The sequence below is a fragment of the Aotus nancymaae genome, unplaced genomic scaffold (genome assembly GCF_030222135.1).
Source record: "Aotus nancymaae isolate 86718 unplaced genomic scaffold, 86718_ANA_hifiasm-v0.15.2.pri h1tg000108l, whole genome shotgun sequence".
NCBI classification, from domain to species: domain Eukaryota; kingdom Metazoa; phylum Chordata; class Mammalia; order Primates; family Aotidae; genus Aotus; species Aotus nancymaae.
Genome location: NW_026988523.1, coordinates 37,894,679 through 37,916,433, shown reverse-complemented (window position 1 = coordinate 37,916,433; position 21,755 = coordinate 37,894,679). Strand labels below are relative to the sequence as shown.

The 21,755-nt window shown below is 44.0% G+C and overlaps 2 protein-coding genes across 7 annotated transcripts in view; both read left to right on the top strand.

The window, feature by feature from the left end:
• Positions 1–21,755, top strand: part of AIM2 (absent in melanoma 2) — a 177,432-nt gene that overhangs the window by 143,867 nt on the left and 11,810 nt on the right. Inside the window, exon 1 of one of the 3 annotated variants that reach the window (XM_064370651.1) lies at positions 13,968–14,036. The exons of the other annotated variants lie outside the window; for them this stretch is intronic. The gene's annotated coding sequence lies outside the window, so the exon portion shown is untranslated. Of the gene's footprint in view, positions 1–13,967; positions 14,037–21,755 lie in introns of those variants that run through there. 3 annotated transcript variants of the gene reach the window in all.
• On the top strand, positions 1,898–13,984 carry LOC135272290 (endogenous retrovirus group FC1 Env polyprotein-like). 4 transcript variants are annotated; one of them, XM_064370648.1, is made up of 3 exons: positions 10,373–11,267; positions 13,059–13,109; positions 13,340–13,984. In XM_064370648.1, the coding sequence occupies exons 1-3, from the start codon at positions 10,373–10,375 to the stop codon at positions 13,381–13,383; spliced, it is 990 nt and encodes a 329-aa protein (XP_064226718.1). In that variant the 3' UTR covers positions 13,384–13,984. The 4 variants fall into 4 exon arrangements, with proteins under 4 accessions (XP_064226716.1, XP_064226717.1, XP_064226718.1 ...); XM_064370646.1 differs by adding an exon at positions 1,898–6,360 and having other exon boundaries at positions 11,061–13,984; XM_064370647.1 differs by having other exon boundaries at positions 7,307–11,267; positions 13,059–13,984.

Sequence of the window (21,755 nt, the reverse complement as noted above, 5' to 3'; positions counted from 1 at the left end):
TTCTCCTGCCTCAGCCTCCCAAGTAGCTGGGACTACAGATGCGCGTCACCATGCCCAGCTAATTTTTATATTTTAGTACAGATGGGGTTTCACTATGTTGGCCGGGATGGTCTCGCTCTCTTGACCTCGTGATCTGCCTGCCTCAGCCTCCCAAAGTGCTGGGATTACAGGCGTGAGCCACTGCTCTCGGCATACAATCACTTTTTATACTGATACCTAACCCTAGCTGAATGATTACTCTTTGCAAGGCTCTGTTGTAAGTTCGTGACTTACTTGAATGGAATTATCCTATTCTAACATTAATTCTTTAATGTTGATAATAACATTTCCCCCATTTTGCAGTTAAGGATATGGATACTTTAGAAGGGTATAATTTACCAGATGTCACAAAACAGCTAGCAAATAGCTGAACCAGGATTTAAGTCTGTGTCCGGCTGAATAACTGTCAGCCTTAGGCAGCAAGTTAACACAGTTTGAAATCCCTGCGGGGTTCTGCAGTCCTGGTATGAAGAAGGTAGGCACTGTTCCTCCATGGCAGATGGCACATAGGGGAAATGCTGGGTGGGCTTTCTTTGTTTCATAAGGTGTGTCTCAAAGAGGAATCATTCTTAGGTTTTACTTGCTTAAGAAATTTTCTTTTTGTTCTTCTATATCGCCAATTTTTCCTCTCTCCCAGATCATTCTCATCAACATGAAATATTCTGTATTTTCTCCAATGGTAGAAAAGCAAGCAAACAAAAAGAAAACACTCTGTCAACCCCACATCTCCTTCCAGCACTTACCACATTTCTCTGGACCTTTATAGCAAAAAGGTTGGCTTTACTTGCATTCTCCCTATTTTGTCCACCCTTTTTCTGACCACTCAATTTACATGAGCAATTTTGCTCCTCATTCCTGGCACCCCTCTGCCTTGCCTGTTTCGTTTTCCTTCACAGCACTTATCAATCTTAATATATTTTGTATACTCAAGTTAAAATTTCTTCTGCACCATTCTCTCTCTTTTTTTTTTTTTGTGAGACGGAGTCTTGCTCTGTCACCAGGCTGGAGTGCAGTGGCACAATCTCGGCTCACTGCAACCTCTGCCTCCTGGGTTCAAGCAATTCTTCTGCCTTATCCTCCCGAGTAGCTGGGACTACAGGCGCATGCCACCACACCCGGCTAATTTTTGTATTTTTAGTAGAGACGGGGTTTCATCATAGTGAGGATGGTCTCAATCTCTTAACCTTGTGATCCGCTCGCCTCGGCCTCCCAAAGTGCTGGGATTACAGGCGTGAGCCACCGCGCCCGGCCCTGCACCATTCTCTATCAAAACTGCTATTATCAGTGTCACCAGTAACCCCTAATTGCTAATTCGATGTCTTTTCTGCAGCCCTCATCCTACCTAGTATGTTAGAAACATGTGGCACATTTTATCTTTTTATCTCCTTAAGAATTACTCTCTCAGCACGTTAAACACGGCTCTTTCTAGTTTTCTGCCTATCTCACCACTCATGCCCGTTCAGTCACCATGGCTGGTCAGTCTTCATCCCTCACACTGTCGATATTGGAATGGCCAGGGGCGAACTTTGGACTTCCTTTCTGCACTTCCTCCCTTGGTGAAATCGTTTAATCTTTGTGGCTTTTACTGTTACTACCTGCGTGCTAGTGATTCCCAAACTCACATCTCTAGACTAGTACTTTCCTAAACTCCACCTGGGTATCTGAACTATGCACTTGGAGCTCTAGCAGGCATCACCAACTTAACATGTCCAAGTTCACATTCCTAACCTTCTCCCAGCACATTCGAAATATGCTCCTCTGACATCCACTTTGCAGTATCAGTAGCATTTTGACTTTTTTCAGGTGTTTAGTCAAAAAACCTAAGTGGTTTTTTTTTTTTTTTCTGTTTTTTTTTTTTTTTTTTTTTTGAGATGGAGTTTTGCTCTTGTTGCCCAGACTGGAGTGCAGTGGCACGATCTTGGCTCACTACAACTTCCACCTCCCAGGTTCAAGCGATTCTCCTGCCTTAGCCTCCTGAGTAGCTGGGATTACAGGCATGCACCACCATGCCTGGCTAATTTTGTATTTTAAGTAAAGATGGGGTTTCGCTATGTTGGACAGGCTGGTTTCGAACTCCTGACCTCAAGTGATCCACGTGCCTCGGCCTCCCAAAGTGCTGGGATTACAGACCTGAGCCACCGCACCCAGCCTAAGTGTGTTTCTTAGCTTCTCTTCAGTAGTCCAGGTCCAGTCTATTAGGAAATTCTATTTTCTATGAATTAAATGCATGTAATTTGAGTACAATCGCTTCTTCTATCTTCACTGCGACTCTGCTAGATGGATGTCTTCATCTCTCCCCTGCATTATTACGATAGCCTCCTAACTGACCTTCTTGTTTTTCACCTTGTTGCAAAATGTAAGTCATATCCTGCACTTCTCTGCTCAAAACTCTCTTATTTCATTCAAAGTTAGAGCAAGTTGCTGATGAGGCACTTCGCAGTCGGGTCTAATTCTGTCTGGCTTGACCTCCATCTTCTCTTTCCTCTTGCTCCTCCTCTCCAACCACACTGATTTTTCCAACTTAATTGAATGTTCTGATCACACCCTTGTCTGAGGCCCCCTTGCACTTTCTGTTCTCTCTTCCTAGAATCCCATTTGCTCCGATAAGCTGCCAGGCTTGCTTCCTTACTTTCTCATCCTCTGATTAAGTGTTACCTTTTCAATTTCTGATCTTCACCTTTTCTGACCACTCTATTTAAATTAGCAATTTCACGCCCCATTTCTGGCACTTCTGTCTGCTCCTGCTTTATTTTCCTCCACAGTGCATGTGCACACATGCATGCGCGTGCACACACACACACAATTTATATGATATATATAAAATATACACGAGATTATATATATATTATATATATATGTTTATTCCACTAGCAAAGTACTACTCACTTGTGCAAACCAAGGTCAATTCAGTAGGGAGAAAGGTTAAGAAGGGAGAAGAAAATGTCTGCATGGTTAACACACCTGTCACTGGAGCTATGGCAGTAAGAGAGAGAAGCTATATGAGAGTAGAGATTTTGTTTTTTGTCTTTTTCTCATGTGTTTATCCACAGTATCAGTTACATATAAAGTGTTAAATATTTGTTAAAGTAAAAAATGAATACCCAGATTTCTCTTCCAAGCTTGCAAATAAGAGGAGTGTGTGTGTGTGTGTGTGTGTGTGTGTGTGTGTGTGTGTGTGTCCAATAAAAGCCAAGCCCAAAGGTTGGAGAGAATATTATTTAGCTGAATTGCTAGAGCCGAAGATTGATGTTAACCAGCAAACTCGAGTCCCCTCGGCTATTTCATTTCCTGTAATGCTGAACCCCACCGAATTTCTAAGCCACTTGTGGCTAGAGCATGGAGTAACTATAAGCTAGCTCATGAGTCAGAGACTTGAATTTGTCTTGCTGCCACAGATCCAATAACATGCATGCTAATTGTGCAGACATTTTCTCTTCCTTTCCCAACCCTTCTCCCTGATGAATTGACTTGGTTTAAACAACTGAGTGCCCATCTCTGCTTCCATATTGTACATTTCACCCTTCTGAGAATGGAATTCCCTAATCCTTAACTTGCTTGGCAGAGCCTTTGATTCTAACCCACTCACAGATTTCAATTCTCTGGATTTTCATTTTCCTATTAAAGGTCAGATGGCTTAAAGTATGACCCAGATTTTCACTTGACTATGAGTTCTACATCCTGCTTAGAATCTTGGTTTAAATTATTATCTTCACCTGCCCTATTGGATTGTCTCAGTTACTGACATATTTTAAACCAAACACTTTTGGCCATGTCCCTTTGAATATCGTGTTCTGGAATTCAGACTTCCTCCAGAAGAACAGTCAGGGTTATTGTGAAGCTAAAAAACAGATGACAGTCTGGGCTCAGTGGCTCATGCCTGTAATCCCAGCACTTTGGGAGCCCGAGGCAGGCAAATCACGAGGTCCAGAGATATAAAACCATCCTGGCTAATACAGTGAAACCCTGTCTCTACTAAAAATTCAAAAAATTAGCCAGGCATGGTGGTGGGTGCCTGTAATTCCACTATTCGGGAGGCTGAGGCAGAAGAATCGCTTGAACCCATGAGGCAGAGGTTGCAGTGAACCAAGATCGCACCACTGCACTCCAGCCTGGGCAACAGACTCCATCTCAAAAACAAACAAACAAAAAACAGATGACAGAGATGACAATGAATTAGGGAACCAGGATAATAGGACAGGTGATCAAAATGAGACTTGGGGGAAGGCATAATGAATTGGGCCAGTAACCAACTGGATACTTAGATACCTCTGTTCACTAGTCCTAAATGCATCTTAAGCACAATGTATCAAAACTTCTCCCATGCATACTTCTTAGACTTTGATAAACTTATTTCTCTATCTTTAGTTTCATTTACAACCAATTTAATTTTCCAAAGTAGAAACCTAAGATAATGAATGGTTTACTCTCTTTCTTTTACCTTCAAATGTTAATCAGTGCCTGTAGGTCTAAGCACTCCTCTTCCTCTGTCATTTGTTTTTGCACTCCTTAAGCCCCACATATATACCCTGTAGACTCAAGATACAAACATTATAAATATGAGTCATGTCAACAGCAATTTAGATGTGTGCTGGATAATATGGTTCCAGAAGGGAACTCGAGAGAGCACAAAACCCACACATCTTTGTTGGACCATGCAGAAACCATGAGCCTTTTTTCCCTTGAGGGCAGCATGGCGCAGTAGGAAAGCATTACTTTTGCAATCAAACAGATGTAGGCTAATTCAGGCTCTTCCATTTACTGTCTGTGCATTCTTTTGCAAGTTATACTGTTTCTCTGATTCACAACTTCCTGGTTTGTAAAATGAAGAAAATGTTATCTACATCAGGGCATTGTTGTATAGATTAAATTAGTTGATTGATTTATTCCAAAATAATCATTGAACCCATGGTCTGTGTCACTCATTCTTCTCCATGCTGAAAATTCAGTAAGGAACAAAAGAGACAAAGATCTTAGACAAAGATCCTTCTACTGAGGATAGTAGAAAAATAAGAAAATAAATGAATAAAGTATCTAGAGTAAGTAGTAGGCAGGAAGGTATAAGTGCAAATCATATAAATCTAGCAAAAGATTTTCAAAGCAAAAAGAACAACAAATACAAATATCCTTGAAATGAGAGTGTCCCTAAAAGGGTTCAAGAATGTAATGAGGCCGGTGTGGCTAGAGCAGAATGACAAGGAGACCACTAGTCCCTAAGTCAGTGACACAGTGGTCTTAGCACTACTGAACATGTACAGCCAGTGCCTGTTTTAATGGCCAATCCTTGTGCCATATAGTTTGTTAAATATATTTTAATACCACTCCTGATCATAGGTCTGGTAATGACATAAAGTGTAGAAATTATCTAGCCTAGGGTCCAATACATGGTGAAGTGAATGAACTGCCAAGAGAGAGCAAGTGGATAGCTATAAAAAAATACAATTTCATTGAAAAGTAGGAGTAGACATAATGGTGGCTAAGAATGAGGACAGATTAATAATTTAGGAAAACTAAATAAACCTCAGTGACAAGCAGTAATGTGCAAAATTAAAGGTGGAAGGTAGAGTGGTGAACCAAGCATATGAGGTTGGGGTGGGATGAAGGGGACGTTGGAGCATTAGCACTGAGCGGGAATTCAGTTAACTGAGAGATGTCATTCTTTCCTCTCCAATTTGAATGCTTCTATGCCTAGTTTATTGTCTGGTGGAGGACCCTTGGGCCCCTTTTACCCCTCCCTCCCTCAGGCCCTGACCACATGGAAAGCCCTGATAGGGGAAGCCCTTTCCCCCTCACAGGGAAGGTCCCTTATCTCACTCTGTCTACTGTCCTGGCTCGGCCTGCATAACTTCAGACTGACGTAGTTCCAGCAACCTTCCCACCCGGCAACCAGTCCAACCAATCACCATCCGCCTCATTAGCTCTCCAGTAACTTCCCACCCAACAAACTCCCCGCCCGGCAGACTTCCCGCCCAACAACCAACCTGATCAATCGCCACCCGCCAGATCAGCTCTCCCACTCCCCCAGTCCCTCTACCCCTATAAAAACCACAGAACAAAGAAAGCCGGCGCGAGACTGCTGACTCTTCCCCCGTTACGAGTCCAGTCCGCCCAGAGACTCTCCAATAAAGCCTGAACTCCTCTTTCATCTGGTCTAATTCGGTCATGCCTTGGGGTCCAAGTTACGAGGGTCCGGGCAGGTCAGACAAGTGGTGCCAAAACCCAGGAGGGGGTTGGCCGGTCCAGTGCCTGGCCCTCGTGGCCCAGGCTGCGGCCTCCCTCTCAACCTCGGTCTGCCTGCCTCGCCGCTGCAAGACTCCGGATAAGGTAAGATTTTACCTGCCTTATTATCCTTTCTCTCTAGTGGCCACGGCGATTAACCTCCCGGTGCCAAACCTCCCGGACTCCTCATCCTAGACTCGGCCAAGCCGAAGTAGTCCTCCACCTGGCTCCTGGAGCCACCCCACGAAGGTAGCAGACAGACGGGGACGCCTCTCTGACTGTTAACTTCACCAGCCAAAAACCCGTAGGGACTGCAATGAGAGGGGACACCCTCTCCTTGCTTCCTCTCTATCCGGCACCGGTGGGTTCATCATCCGGTCATGGGGAACACGGAGTCTAAAGCTGACCCAAATGCCCCTTTAGGTGCTTGCTCCTAAATTTTTCTAGACTGGGATACTCGCAAACCCTGCGCAAGAAAAAGCTCATATTCTTGTCCCAGGTTGCTTGGCCCCAAAATAAACTTGATAACCAGTCACATTGGCCCCCAACTGGCACTTTTGATTTCAACATACTTCAGGATCTCGATAATTTCTGCTGCCGCACTGGCAAAGACAATGAAATTCCCTATGTTCAGGTTTTCTGGGATCTCCGTCCCTGTCCCGATCTTTGCTCCTCCTGCTCCACCCATCAAATTCTTCTAGCTCGCACCCCTCATAAACCCTCCTCCACTGCATCTCCCCCTCCTTACTCCTCGTCGGAAGATCTGCCTGAACATCTGTCCCCTCCCACCAGCCCTGGCAATCAGCCGCCTTCAGCTGCTCGCTCCTCCCCCACCCCCTCCGCGCCTTCCGCTTCAGAGGCCCCGCCTCCCCTGACCTCCCTGGTGGTGGCCCATACCCCCACCCCCTCCGCGCCTTCCGCTTCGGAGGCCCCACCTCCTCTTGCCTCCCCGGTGGCAGCCCATACCCGCTCTCATCAACCCACGATCCTAGCCCCTCTTCGAGAAGTAGCAGGCACGGAGGGCTTAGTTCGGGTCCATGTCCCTTTCTCACTCCAAGATCTGTCACAGATTGAGCGGCGACTTGGCTCGTTCTCAGCAGACCCCTCCAATTATATCAAGGAATTCCAATATCTCACTCAGGCATACAGCCTCACTTGGCATGATATCCGCGTTATCTGTACCTCCACACTCACAGTGGAGGAGCATGAGCGTATCCTTGCTGCAGCCAGACACCAAGCAGATAAGGACCATGCTATAGATAACCAGGTCCCTTTAGGCCCTGAAGTAGTCCCAAATGAAGGTCCTCAGTGGGACTATCAGGCTGGTTGTGGGTCTGATATACCCCGAAGGGACCGCATGATCCGGTACCTCCTCAGGGGGATGGATGTTGTGTCTAACAAAGTTGTAAATTATGACAAACTAAGGGAAGTCACTCAACTTCCCGATGAAAACCCTGCCCTTTTCCTCATCCACTTGCAGGAGGCATTAGTCCGTTACACCTGACTAGACCCTGCCTCCCAGAATGGGGCCACTGTCCTAGCCTCCCATTTTATCTCTCAATCGGCCCCTGATATCCGGAAAAACTAAAGAAAGTGGAGGAAGGTCTGGAAACCCCCATACAAGACCTGGTAAAAATGGTCTTTAAAGTTTTTAATGCTAGGGAAGACATGGCTGAGGCAGCCCGCCAAGCCCGAATGAAGCAGAAGGTCACTCTACAGACCCAGGCTTTAGTGGCAGCCGTAAGGCCGGCAGGGAACCAAAAACCTAGAAGCGATTCCCGCACTCCTCCTGGTGCGTGTTTTAAATGTGGAAAAGAAGGACACTGGTCTAAGGCCTGTCCCCAGCCTCGTCCACCCACCAAGCCCTGTCCCATCTGCCAGCTTATGGGACACTGGAAGTCTGACTGCCCCAGTTCATCCAGGGTCCCGGTCTCTCCGGATCAGCATACTGGACAACAGGGGATGGTCACTGGAGGCCTGGAACCTGTTCGTGCTGTCCAGGAGCCAGGCATCCAAAACTCTCCATTCCCAGAACTGTTGGGACTAGTGGATGACTAGCGGGGCCCTGGCTCTCCAACCCTGGTTACCCTTGCCGAGCCCAGGGTTACGCTCAAGGTAGCGGGTAAAAGTGTCTCCTTCTTGCTCGACACCGGGGCTACCTTCTCTGTACTTCCCATTTATTCTGGAAAAACTTTCCCTTCCCAGGTCTCTGTCATGGGGATTAACAGAACTCCCTCCACTCCCAGCCAAACCTCCCCCACTTATGTGTTCTTTTAACTCCTCTATATTCACACACTCCTTTTTAGTCATTCCCTCATGTTCAGTGCCCCTTCTGGGATGATATATCTTGGCCAAATTACAAGCTACTATCATCTTTCCTCACGCCAATGCCTTCCTCCTTTCCCTTGCTGCAGACCCACCAACCTCCTGCCAACCCACCCAACTTCTCCCTGACGTCTGTCCCCAAGTCTGGGACACCAGTACTCCAACTGTAGCTTCCCACCACCAGCCTATACGCATCCGCCTAAAAGATCCTTCCTCCTTTCCCACCCGTTCCCCAATTTCCAATCTCCAAAACTCACCGCCTACGCCTCCGCCCTATTATAGAAAAGCTAAAAAACCAGGGTCTGCTAATCCCAGTTAACTCTCCATGTAATACTCCCATTTTGCCAGACGAAAGCCCTCTGGCCAGTATAGACTAGTCCAAGATCTCTGCCTCATCAATGCAGCCATCATACCTGTACATCCGGTAGTCCCAAACCCGTACACCATCCTCTCCCACATCCCGCCTATAACTACCCACTTCTCGGTATTAGATCTAAAGGATGCTTTCTTCACCATTCCCCTACACCCTGAGTCCTATTTTCTATTCGCTTTCACCTGGGAGGACCCTGTCTCTAACACATCCCAACAATTTACTTGGACTGTCCTACCTCAAGGATTCCGAGACAGCCCCCACCTGTTCGGCCAAGCATTAGCCACTGACCTGCAAAACTGCAACATTGCCCCATCCTGTCTGCTTCAATATGTAGACGACATTCTAATTTGCTCTCCATCCCGCCATGAATGCCTTTCAGCCACCACAACCCTATTAAATTTTCTGGGCAACAAAGGGTATCGGGTATCACCCGCCAAAGCACAAATAGCTACTCCCTCTGTCACATATCTGGGGCTGCAAATCACCCCCAGATACCGAGCAATTACTACTGATAGATTGCAGGCCCTCAAGGCCCTCCAACCTCCCACTTCAGCAAACGAAATCCTCTCCTTTTTGGGTCTAGTACGGTTCTTCTGACACTGGGTACCCAACTTTGCTCTCCTAGCCAAGCCGCTCTACCATGCAGCAAAACAGGCCCCTGTCAGACCCTTGTCCTCCCAAGGGACTGTTAACCAGGCCTTCAAAGCTCTCCTTAAGGCCCTATACACAACCACCAGTTTAGCCTTGCCCAACCCTAACAAGCCTTTTCACCTATACACAGAAGAAAAGCAGCATACAGGAGTAGGGGTCCTTACTCAGCCAATAGGGTCTACCCTCCTACCAATAGCCTATCTGTCCAAACAACTAGACCCCACTGTACGGGGATGGCAACTGTGCTTACGGGCCCTCGCAGCTGCAGCTGACCTCACTACCGAAGCTCTAAAACTTAACCTACACTCCCCTCTCCGGGTTTTTTCCCCACACCGGCTCACCGACCTACTCACCCACGAAGCGTTATCTCATCTCGGACCCTCCCGACTCCAACTTCTACACTTACTATTCATCGAGAACCCCGCTATCACTCTTTCACATTGCTCTCCACTAAACCCTGCCACTCTTGTCCCTCTCTCTTCGGAGCCTCCAGCACAACACTCGTGCTCAGAAATTCTTGAATTCAGCCAGTCCCTGCGCCCAGATCTATCTGACCAGCCAATACCAACTGCCTCAGTTACTCTCTATGTCGATGGCAGTTCAGCCCTTAACACCCCAGGACCCCGAAAGGCTGCCTATGCCATCGTCACAGACACTGACATCATTGAAACTCAGCCCTTACCCCCGGGAACTACCTCACAGCAAGCTGAATTAGTCGCTCTCACTCGGGTGCTAGTCTGGGCAACCGGAAAAGCAGTAAACATTTAAATGGACTCCAAATATGCCTTCCTAATTGCCCACACACTTTGCATGATATGGAAAGAACGGGGTTTTCTCACCACTAAAGGTACCCCTGTTCTCAATGGAAAGCTCATTTCTCAGCTTATTCAGGCAATCCAGCTCCCCAGCAAGGTAGCCATCATCCACTGCAAGGGACACCAATCCACACATACCCCTGTGGCTAAAGGCAATGCCTTTGCTGACTCAGTTGCCAAAACCACAGCAAGGGAAAAGGCCCCTGCAGCCACCCTCTGCTTCCTTTCCAAAACATACAACCCTCAATACTCTCCCACTGAACTAACCAACTTTCAGTCCTCACCCGATGTTCAATTCAAAGACAAATGGGCCTTCAAGCATAACCTCCTTATTCTCCCCAAAAAACAAAGGTACCAAATAATCCAAGACATACACAACTCACTCCACATCGGACCTAAAGCCTTATACCAGTTCCTCAGCCCGCTCTTTCAGCCCCACCACCTCCTTAATACAATACAGGAAGTCCAGTCCTCTTGCACTGTCTGTGCAAAGACCAACTCCCAGGGTTCCTGTCATCCTCGGCGTCAGCTTCATCAACTACATGGGTTTCTACCTGGCCAAGACTGGCAAATTGATTTTACCCACATGCCGAAACATAAGCAATACCGATATCTGCTAACCATTGTTGACACTTTTTCAGGCTGGATCGAAGCCTACCCCGCAGCCTCTGAATCTGCAGAAATGGTGGCCACTCACCTCATCCAGGACATCATACCACGCTTCGGACTCCCGGCCACCATACAATCCGACAACGGCCCAGCATTCATCTCTAAAGTTACTAATGCTGTTTCTACCTCTCTAGGAATCCAGTGGAAGCTACACACCGCTTACCATCCTCAATCCTCCGGTAAGGTGGAGTGGGCCAATGGCCTCATCAAGGAACATTTAACCAAACTTACACTCGAGCTCTGCCAGTCCTGGGTCACTTTACTCCCTATAGCCCTCACAAGGTTACGAGCAAGCCCTCAAGGCCCATCACAGCTAAGCCCATTTGAGCTGCTGTATGATCACCCCTTCCTACTTTCGACTCCTCCATCACCCAATGTCACACCCCTAGATAGTTACCTCCCTTACTTCACCCTCCTTCAAAACCTCCTCAGGGAACACGCCAACGCTTCTCTTCCCCAACCCACCCAGCCATCCGAAAATACACAAAAGGTCTCTCCGGGTGACTCAGTCCTTATTAAGTCTCTCTCTCCAAAGCCCCTCGCCCCATGTGGGAGGGACCGTACACCGTCATCCTCACCACTCCATCAGCCATCAAAATTGCTAAAGTCCAGTCTTGGATCCACCTGTCCCGGGTAAAGAAAGCCCCCTATGGACCCCCCTCGGGTTGGAAAGCTGTTCCTACTGGCCCTCTGTCTGTCAAATTTACCAGGGCTTAGCAGCCACACCCCTTACATATGGAGGTTCTACCTAACCGAAAACTATACCAAAACCACCTTCATCTGTAACACTCCCCCATACAGCCATAATCATCTTTTCATGACTTCTGACTGCCCTTCTACGGGGTGCAGTGCCCCTATCTATCTTAACTTTACCCGCTTTAACAATGTTCCCTCAATGTCCTGGGGAGGAGGATCCTGGGCCCGCTCTCTACTCTGTTTTAATCACGACCAAAAAGGGAGCTGTAAAACCTCCTCCTGGCACTCCTGCATGGCTTGCGTCTGGTCAAGCTGCACCACCCACCCAGCCAGTTTTCGCTCCAACCCTAACCCAAATGATCCTACCCCTCTAATAATAACCTCAGCAACAGATAGCGAGGGAAATACCCAGGCTGGTAGCACTCAGCATTCTCTTAGAATATCCGACCCCTGGGACAGTCGTTGGACCTCCCCGCAAAAGGTATCAGTATATAATACCCCCTCTACCTCCTATCCTTCTTCCCACTTGTACGTATGGCGGATGTATGAGCGTACAACACATCAAGTCCATACTGCCATAAAACAACAAGAACAGACCCTAACTACGCACTTGCAGCCACATTCATCTCCGTTTTCCTGGCTCACCTTCCTTAACGAAGGTCTTGCGCTAGCCAACCATTCAGGGTTAACTAACTTAACCTCATGCCTCATGTGTGCCTCCCTGGGACAGACCCCTTTCATTGCTGTCCCCTATCCCTTTCCTCTTAACACTTCAGTCTCAATTTCTCCCTTTCCCCCCATCAAGGAGGTGAATCTTTATACTCCACCTGATTTCATGCAGCTACGAATATGTTACTCCCTAGGCCAGAACTACTCCAACTGTAACAGGACTATACTGGTAACCACTAATCTAACAGCTCCACAGGGAACCTTTTTTTGGTGTAACAATACCCTGACCAAAACCCTCCATAAATGCCAACCATCAACTCTCTTGTGTCTCCCGGTAACCTTAGTCCCCCGGCTAACTGTGTACTCCCCGGCTGAATTTCAAATGCTGCAAATACCACGTCACCGCACCCGACGGGCTGCTTTTCTACCTCTCGCTGTGGGTCTCTCCCTCTCCAGTTCAGCACTAGCGGCTGGATTAGGAGGCGGAGCACTAATCCACCCTCACCAAGCCTTAGCTCGACTAACCTCACAATTCCAAGCAGCCATTGATAACTCTGCCGAGTCTTTAGCCTCCCTTCAGTGGCAAATCACCTCTGTTGCCCAAGTTGCTTTGCAGAACCGAAGGGCTCTGGACCTGCTAACTGCTGAACGAGGAGGTACTTGCATCTTCTTACAAGAGGAGTGTTGCTATTACATCAATGAATCCGGCCTGGTAGAAACCCGAATCGAAAACCTCCAAAAAATTAAAATTAACCTACAAAACCAAAAATTTTCAACTGAAGCCACAGCATGGTGGTCTTCCTCAATGTACACCCTCTTATCCCTGTTGCTCGGGCCCCTAATAGCTGTCTGCCTAATTTTACTAATTGCTCCTTGTTTTCTACAGTTTCTACAACGGCGCTTCCAGGAACTTACTCAGGCCACCGTTAATCAAATGCTGCTCCAGCCTCTCATTTTGGACTACCAGCCCGAGTGAAGCCTCCTCCAGCCAACCTAACTCCTTATTGCTTTCCCCTCACCGCCCAAAGTCAGCAGGAAGCAGCCAGAAAGAAAGCTGCCACCCTTTTTCCTCTTTAAGGAGTTAGGAATGTCTGGTGGAGAACCCTTGGGCCCCTTTACCCCTCCCTCCCTCAGGCCCTGGCCACATGGAAAGCCCCAATAGGGGAAGCCCCTTCCCCCTCACAGGGAAGGTCCCTTATCTCACTCTGTCTACTGTCCTGGCTCGGCCTGCATAACTTCAGACTGACGTAGTTCCAGCAACCTTCCCTCCCGGCAACCGGTCCAACCAATCACCATCTGCCTCATCAGCTCTCCAGTAACTTCCTGCCCAACAAACTCCCCGCCCGGCAGACTTCCCGCCCAACAACCAACCTGACCAATCACCACCCGCCAGATCAGCTCTCCCACTCCCCCAGTCCCTCTACCCCTATAAAAACCGCAGAAGAAAGCCGGCACGAGACTGCTGACTCTTCCCCCGTTACGAGTCCAGTCCGCCCGGAGACTCTCCAATAAAGCCTGAACTCCTCTTTCATCTGGTCTAATTCGGTCACGCCTTGGGGTCCAAGTTACGAGGGTCCAGGCAGGTCAGACATTTATTTTCTACCATTCTTCAGACTGTATCTATGTCTTTTACTTTTTCTTTGCCCCAAGCTAAAACCATAAACCCTGAACAATTCTGTTGGCAGAAGGGGCTTCTGTGTTTCCAGAGATAATCTCTGTGCTTTAAAGTGGAATAAAGATGAGATCCTGTGTCAGGACAGGAGAGGAAATTCATATGTGTGATTAATTCATCACTGGGTGTGATGGATCCAGTTCTATTCTACCATATGTAGCCAGAATTGGCACCATTCATCTCATGTTCATTGCATGGCACATGGAGAGTATATGAGTGAATGAAGTTTCTGGTTCAGCCAAGCTGCTGTTCTCTGAACCCCCCTGTAATGGACAAGGCATACTTTCCCACCTCTCTTTCTTTACCTCGGCTATTTCCATCTTCTGTTGCTCGTTTCATCTGAGACAGACCATTCTCCAGGAAGTATTCATTGAAGATCCTCACTAGATTGACAATTTCTTGATTTTCTTTATTCCACTTTACTTCAAGGATTCTTTTTACCTTGTGAATTTCCCGACATTATTTCACTCCAAAATTGGAGATGAGACTCACTACTGCTACAAACACTGAAGTCCTTATCCTAAACTAGTTTTGGAGGTTCTTACTGTAACCAGGGTAACTGCAGCCAATTCCCTGGTTCCCACACTGGGAGTCGAACCCCATGCCGCCTGGGTGAGAACCACGAGTCCTAACCACTAGGCCACGACAGAAGTGAAGTAGTTGCAGTTGGGACTTAGGCACTTGGCCCTCCTAACCCCAAGAACAGGGCAATGGGACTCCTTGGCTGTGCAGTGAGTTTTACAGCTTAAATAGAAATCGTGGACCCAAAGAGTGTGCAGAAGTGCAGTTTATTAGGCAGAATGAAAGGATGGCTCCCACGCTTTTGTGGGAGGGGATGGAGAGGATTCCAGCCAGGCTGGGGCGGCTAGGGTTTTTTTACCCCTGAGCTATTCCCGCCCCATTCATGTTCTCATCCAATGAGAGGGGTTCTTTCAAACTTCCTCTGGATTGATTGATCTTTGACTCTGTTACTGGATTGGCTATTGTTTTATAACCCTGAGTCATAGAGCCCCCACCTCCAAGAGCCAGAGGCAGGAAATTAGAAACAAAGGGCCCTATGAGGCAGGAAAGCCTCCACCTGGCCTGCCAGAGGCGGGAAAGCAGAAACAAAGGGCCCTAGCGTGCCAGAGGCAGGAAAACCGGAGAATTCTCGCACTCGAAACAACGGCCCCAGCTGACCCCGGAAAGTTCCTTTAACACAGTTCCTCATTACCTCATATTAATATGATCTATAATTTACACAGATGTACTCAGCAATAAGATCAAAATAAATTTAAATTTCTTAGTATTTCTTGCTTGACATGTTGACGTTGAAGAGAGGAAGATATTTTATAGGTGACGATGAGGTGGTGTTTGAATTCAGAATTCTCTTTCTTACCAGATTTGAAGTTTGAGAATCTTTGGTCTGTGGGAAGAAACTCCTATGCACTCAAATATGTGTTCCTATATTCTTCACATCTTTAAGATTACTGCTTATGGGTATCAAAGGTAAAATAAAAATAAGGAATAATGAACATTGACAAAAGCAGAAGGTAGAAATGCTTACTACCTTGACCTTGTTTGTTCCTAGCTAATGGCAAATGCTGACTGCTCCCCAGGCTTATACAGTCAAAAATTAATGAAATCATTTCACCTACTGATTCTAGTTTTGAGGTCACAACTGGCAAAGCAGAGAAGGGATGACTTTAGGAACAAAGCTCTGATTCCTCCAGGGGTTCGGAATATGGCAGGTTATTGCTTCTTAGTTTTACGGTAGCAATTTAAGTGTTGTGTGATTTTGTAATTGTAGGATATAGTGAGGTAGCCAGGATAAAAATATAACCATAGCCTAAATACTATATTTATCAATTAAAATATGGTTAAAAAAAGTAACTAATAGCAGAAACACATTAAAATGAACTTCATGATTGATTTGGAATCAGCTTACTTTGGAAGTTCACACAAACTCAATTACTTTGATAGAAATTAGGTCAGTTGATGCAATGGAACCAGGGAAAGTTGGATTATTTCCTCCAGGGGTAGAACTTTCTAAGTTCCTTTCCTGAATGCATTTTGACATAAAGCTCTTGGATGTTAAGAAACCTTCTCCACCTTTTTCTCTTCTGAAATTATTTTATAAGTAGAGTTGTTACTTGTCCACAATGCTTTGTTCTAGGTTTAATTTATATTTTTCCAGGCTTAGAAATCTCTGCTAGAGAGTATAGGGTGAAGAGATTTATTCTTCTCCCACTTAAGCAGTTTCAGCCCTTGATTAATCAAACCAAATGGATTCAATAGTGCCTAGAAAGTGGAGATTCCCGAGGGCTAAATTTTTAAAGAGGAAAGTCTAGAGAGTTGATTCAATGAATATTTATTCAACAGATGTTTATTGAATATCTTTTATGTGCCAGATAGTATTTTAGGAGGTAGCAGTGCAGCAGTGAAAACAAAGCCCTTGCCCATAAGGCATTTCCATTCCAATAGAGACTGACAGTTAAAAAAATAAACAAACAGCAACATTGCACATAATGCAGCGTTAAGTAGAGAAGTGTTATGAACAAAATAAAATAGCTTATGGTAATAGAGAGTAATGGGTCATCTGCTATTTGTGCCTGGGGAAGGTTGAGCTTAAAAGGGGACAATTGACCCAAAATCTATAAAGGAGCAAGTTTTGCAGGTATTCTGGGTTAAGGGTGACAAATGATTTAGGCAAAAATTGCTGATATTGGAATTATAACAGGGTTAGATATTTTGAGGGATGTACCTTCCAAATCACAGCAAATAACATCAATCTTTAAAAAAAAAAAAAAACGGAATCATTCCACACTCTGAATGATAAGAAGGCAGTTAGCAAAAGAACAGAGAGCCTGTATTCAGAAGACTTGAGTTCGGGCCTCTGTATTGCCTTTCACTAGCTGTATAGCCTCAGGTAAGTCATCCACCACAAATGCTTAATTTAACGTGTAATAATTGGGAGATGATAATAAATGGAAATCAGTGTGTGTTACTGACAGCATGCTGGGTACTTACACCTGGGGGTAGGAATTATCCCTATTCAGAGATAATTATATACTCCCTTCAAGGTTCCAGATGAAAGCACTTTGTAAACTCTAAGGCCATATCCAGTGGCTAGCTATTATGTATGGTATATGCTTCTCAAACTACAGTGTGTGCACCCCTGGGATCATGAAGCCACCAGATAGATCTGCATTTATTTTCTTTGTATATAAATTTCACCCTATAACAATCAGTGGAACAGATTAGAAAGCCCAGAAATAAGGCTGCACATCTACAACCATCTGATCTTTGACAAAAGCGAACAATGAAGAAAGGACTCCCTATTCAATAAATGGTGCTGAGATAACTGACTAGCCATATGCAGAAGGTTGAAACTAGACCCTTGCCATACACCATATACAAAAATCAACTCAAGATGAATCAAAGACTTAAATGTAAAACCCAAAACTATAAAAATATTGGGAGATAACCTAGGCAATACCATTCTGCACATAGAAACTGGCCAAGATTTTATGATGACACCAAAAGCAATTGCAACAAAAACAAAAATTGGCAAATGGGATGTAATTAAACTTAAGAGCTTCTGCACAGAAATAGAAACTATTAACAGAGTAATATTTAATTATTATTTTTAAATATTAAAAACTATTAACAGAGTAATAACTATTAACAGACAACCTACAGAATGGGAGAAAATATTTGCAAACCATGCTTCTGACAAAAGTCTAATATCCAGAATCCTAAGGAAGTTAAACAAATTTATAAGCAAAAAACAGCCCCATTAAAAAATGAGCAAAGAATGTGAACACTTTTAAAAAGAAGACATACATGCAGCCAACAAGCATTTGAAAAAATGTTCAACATCACTAATCATTAGAGAAATGCAAATTAAAATCACAGTGAGATATTATATCATCTCATGCCTGTCAAATGGCTATTATTAAAAAATACCAGAGGCTAGCAAGGTTGGGTGAAAAGGGAACACTTATACCCTGCTGGTGGGAGTGTAAATTAGTGCAGCCATTATAGAAGGCAGTGTGGTGATTCCTCAAAGAACTAAAAGCAGAATTACCATTCGACCCAGCAATCTCATTATTGGATACATACCCAAAGAAATATAACTCACTCTGCCATAAGGACACATACATGCATATGTTCATTGCAGCAGTATTTACAATAGCAAAGACATGAAATTAACCTAAATGCCCATCAATGGTAGACTAGATAAAGGAAGTGTGGCACATATACACCTTGGAATACTGTGCAGCCATAAAAAGGCAAGATCATGTCCTTTGCAGCGACATGGATACAGCTGGAGACCATTATCCTTAGCAAACTAACAAAGATCAGAAAACCAAATACCAATTTTGTTCTCAATAAGTGGGAGCTAAATAACAAGAACTCACGGACACAATAAGGGGAACAGCACACACTGGTACCTACTTGGAAGTAGAGGGTGGGAGGAGGGAGAGGATTAGACAAAAATACCTGTTGGGTTCTGTGCCTATTACCTGGGTGAGTAATCTGTACACCAAACCCCTGTGACATGAGTTTACCTATATAAGAAACCTGCATCTAACCTAAAATAAAAATTGAAAAGGAAATAAGTACATTTTACCCTATAACAAATACAAGCATTTTTTAAGTTAACAGATATTATGAAGTAAAATGCAAGTTTTTCATTTATAAGACAACATAACTTCAGAGAAAAAGCTGAGTCAATCTTATATAAAATGTGATTAAAATGTGATTGTTATTACATAAGAGGGTTATAGGAAGGTTAGTTTCTTATGGACAAGTAGGAAAATAGGAATCATGCCAAGTTGATCATCACATTAGATATTCAACAAAGGCAGTGTCCTTCCTTGCTTTCATCAGTAGAGTGAGGGCATTTGGATGGCATTATTATTACACATTTTTTAAATGTATTCCTTATTTTGAAAATGGTCCTGATAATAGTTTTAATTTTCACTCATGAACTCTACATGTATAAGTAGAGTTTCTCCAGCCCTTACCAGCATACAGGAAAAAACATTATAAGGCCATCAACAGTGATCGTTTGGAATTTATTAACATTGACTCTACTGATGAGAGTATTCAACTTCCCTAAAATTCACAATCAGTTATTTTTGGCTCATAAACATCTTCTTTTGTTCTTTGGCTTATTTCTTCCACCATTTTGTTTGGGTGTGGGGGGGGGGGGCGGTGTGCACACATATGTATGTTTCCTACAAAGAAATTGAGAATATGCATGCAATCAAATTTGACGAAGTTTTTTTTAGATTCTGCTTGTCCTTTTTATGTCTTATTTAAAAACAACCCCATCAATGAGTGGGTGAAGGATATGAACATACACTTCTCAAAAGAAGACATTTATGCAGCTAACAAACATGAGAAAAAGCTCATCATCTCTGGTCATTAGAGAAATGCAAGTCAAAACCACAATGAGATAACAGCTCATGCCAGTTACAATGGCGATCATTAAAAAGTCAGGAAACAACAGATGCTGGAGAGGATGTGGAGAAATAGGAATGCTTTTACACCTTTGGTGGGAATGTAAACTAGTTCAACCCTTGTGGAACACAGTGTGGCGATTCCTCAAGGATCCAGAACCAGAAATACCATTTGACCCAGCAATCCCATTACTGGGTATATACTCAAAGGTTTATAAATCATTCTCCTATAAAGATACATGCACATGTATATTTATTGCAGCACTATTCACAATAGCAAAGACTTGGAACCAACCCAAATGCCCATTAATGATAGACTGGATAAAGAAAATGCTGCACATATACACCATGGAATACTATGCAGCCATAAAAAAAGAATGAGTTCATGTACTGCAGGGCATGGATGGAGCTGGAAACCATCATTCTCAGCAAACTGACACAACAACAGAAAACCAAACACTGCATGTTCTCACTCATAAGTGGGAGCTGAACAATGAGAACACATGGACACAGGGAGGGCAACATCACACACTGGGGTCTGTCAGGGGGTGGGGAGCTAGGGGAGGGAGAGCATTAGGAGAAATACCTAATGTAGACGATGGGTTGATGGGGTATAGCAGACTATCACGGCACGTGTATAACTATGTAACAAACCTGCATGCAAAGTATAAGAAAAAAAAATAAAAGAAACCTCCTTCTACTTCAATGTATGGAGAAATTCTGTGTTTTATTCAATACCATTACTAGTCTATTTAGATAATTAATCCAGCCAGATATATATTTTGTGTATGATGTAAGATAAAGGCTCAGCATATCATTCCCCATATATTGTCATTTGCCTGAACTTTTTATAGTTGTCCATTCTTTCCTTGTGATTTTTAATGCCACTTTAATTATATACCATGTTTTAATTTACATGTAGTTCTATTTCCACACTCTATTAGTTGATTTTTCTCTGTGCCACTACCATACTGATTTAATTATCATACATTTGTAGTATGTATTGATATCTAGTAGTAGGTAGGGATAGTACATCCTAAAAAACATATTTAACTTATTTTGCACGTTTTTGTCTTTATTTTTTCATTTAGGTTTTGTGATCATCCTGGTAACTTCTATGAAAATCCCTTTGAGATTTTGCATGGGAGTTTGTAGATTAATTTGACAATATTGCTGTCGTCATTTTATCAAATCTTCCCATTTAAAATATCACACATATACCCACTTAATTAGGTCTTTTGAATCTCTCGGTAACGTTTTATAAGGTTCCCTTTAAAACCCTTAAATATATTGTATTAGATGTTCTATGTGCTTTGTAGTTTTGTTGCTATTGGAAATTACTTTTTTATGTGATATTTTTCTCTCTTGGAGTGGTGCTAGAATAAAGGAATGTATTTCTGCATATTAACCTTATAGTTAAAAACATTGTTGAATCATTATTTACAATGTTTTATTATTTTGGATACTATACATAAACAATCATATACTACAACGTGATTCTGGCAACAAGATATAAAAATAGATCAATGGACAGAATAAAGAATCCAGAAATAGACCCACTCATATTTGGACAACTGATTTTTACAAAGATAGGAAAAAAAAAGTCTTTAAAGAAAGAACAGTCGCCGGGCGCGGTGGCTCATGCCTGTAATCCCAGCACTTTGGGAGGCCGAGGCGGGTGGATGACGAGGTCAAGAAATCGAGACCATCCTGGTCAACATGGTGAAACCCCGTCTCTACTAAAAATACAAAAAATTAGCTGGGCATGGTGGCACGTGCCTGTAGTCCCAGCTACTCAGGAGGCTGAGGCAGGAGAATTGCCTGAACCCAGGAGGCAGAGTTTGCGGTGAGCCGAGATCGTGCCATTGCACTCCAGCCTGTGTAACAAGAGCAAAACTCCGTCTCAAAAAAAAAGGAAAGAAAGAAAGAAAGAAAGAAGAAAGAAAGAAAGAAAGAAAGAAAGAAAGAAAGAAAGAAAGAAAGAAAGAAAGAAAGAAAGAAAGAAAGAAAGAAAGAAAGAAAGAAAGAAAGAAAGAAAAGAAAGAAAGAAAGAAAGAAAGAACAGTCTTTTTAACATATGGTTCTGGGAAAATTTATATTCATATGAAAAATAAATGAACTTTGAATCATCCCTCACTACATATACAAAATAACTCAAAACAGTACATATACCCAAATGT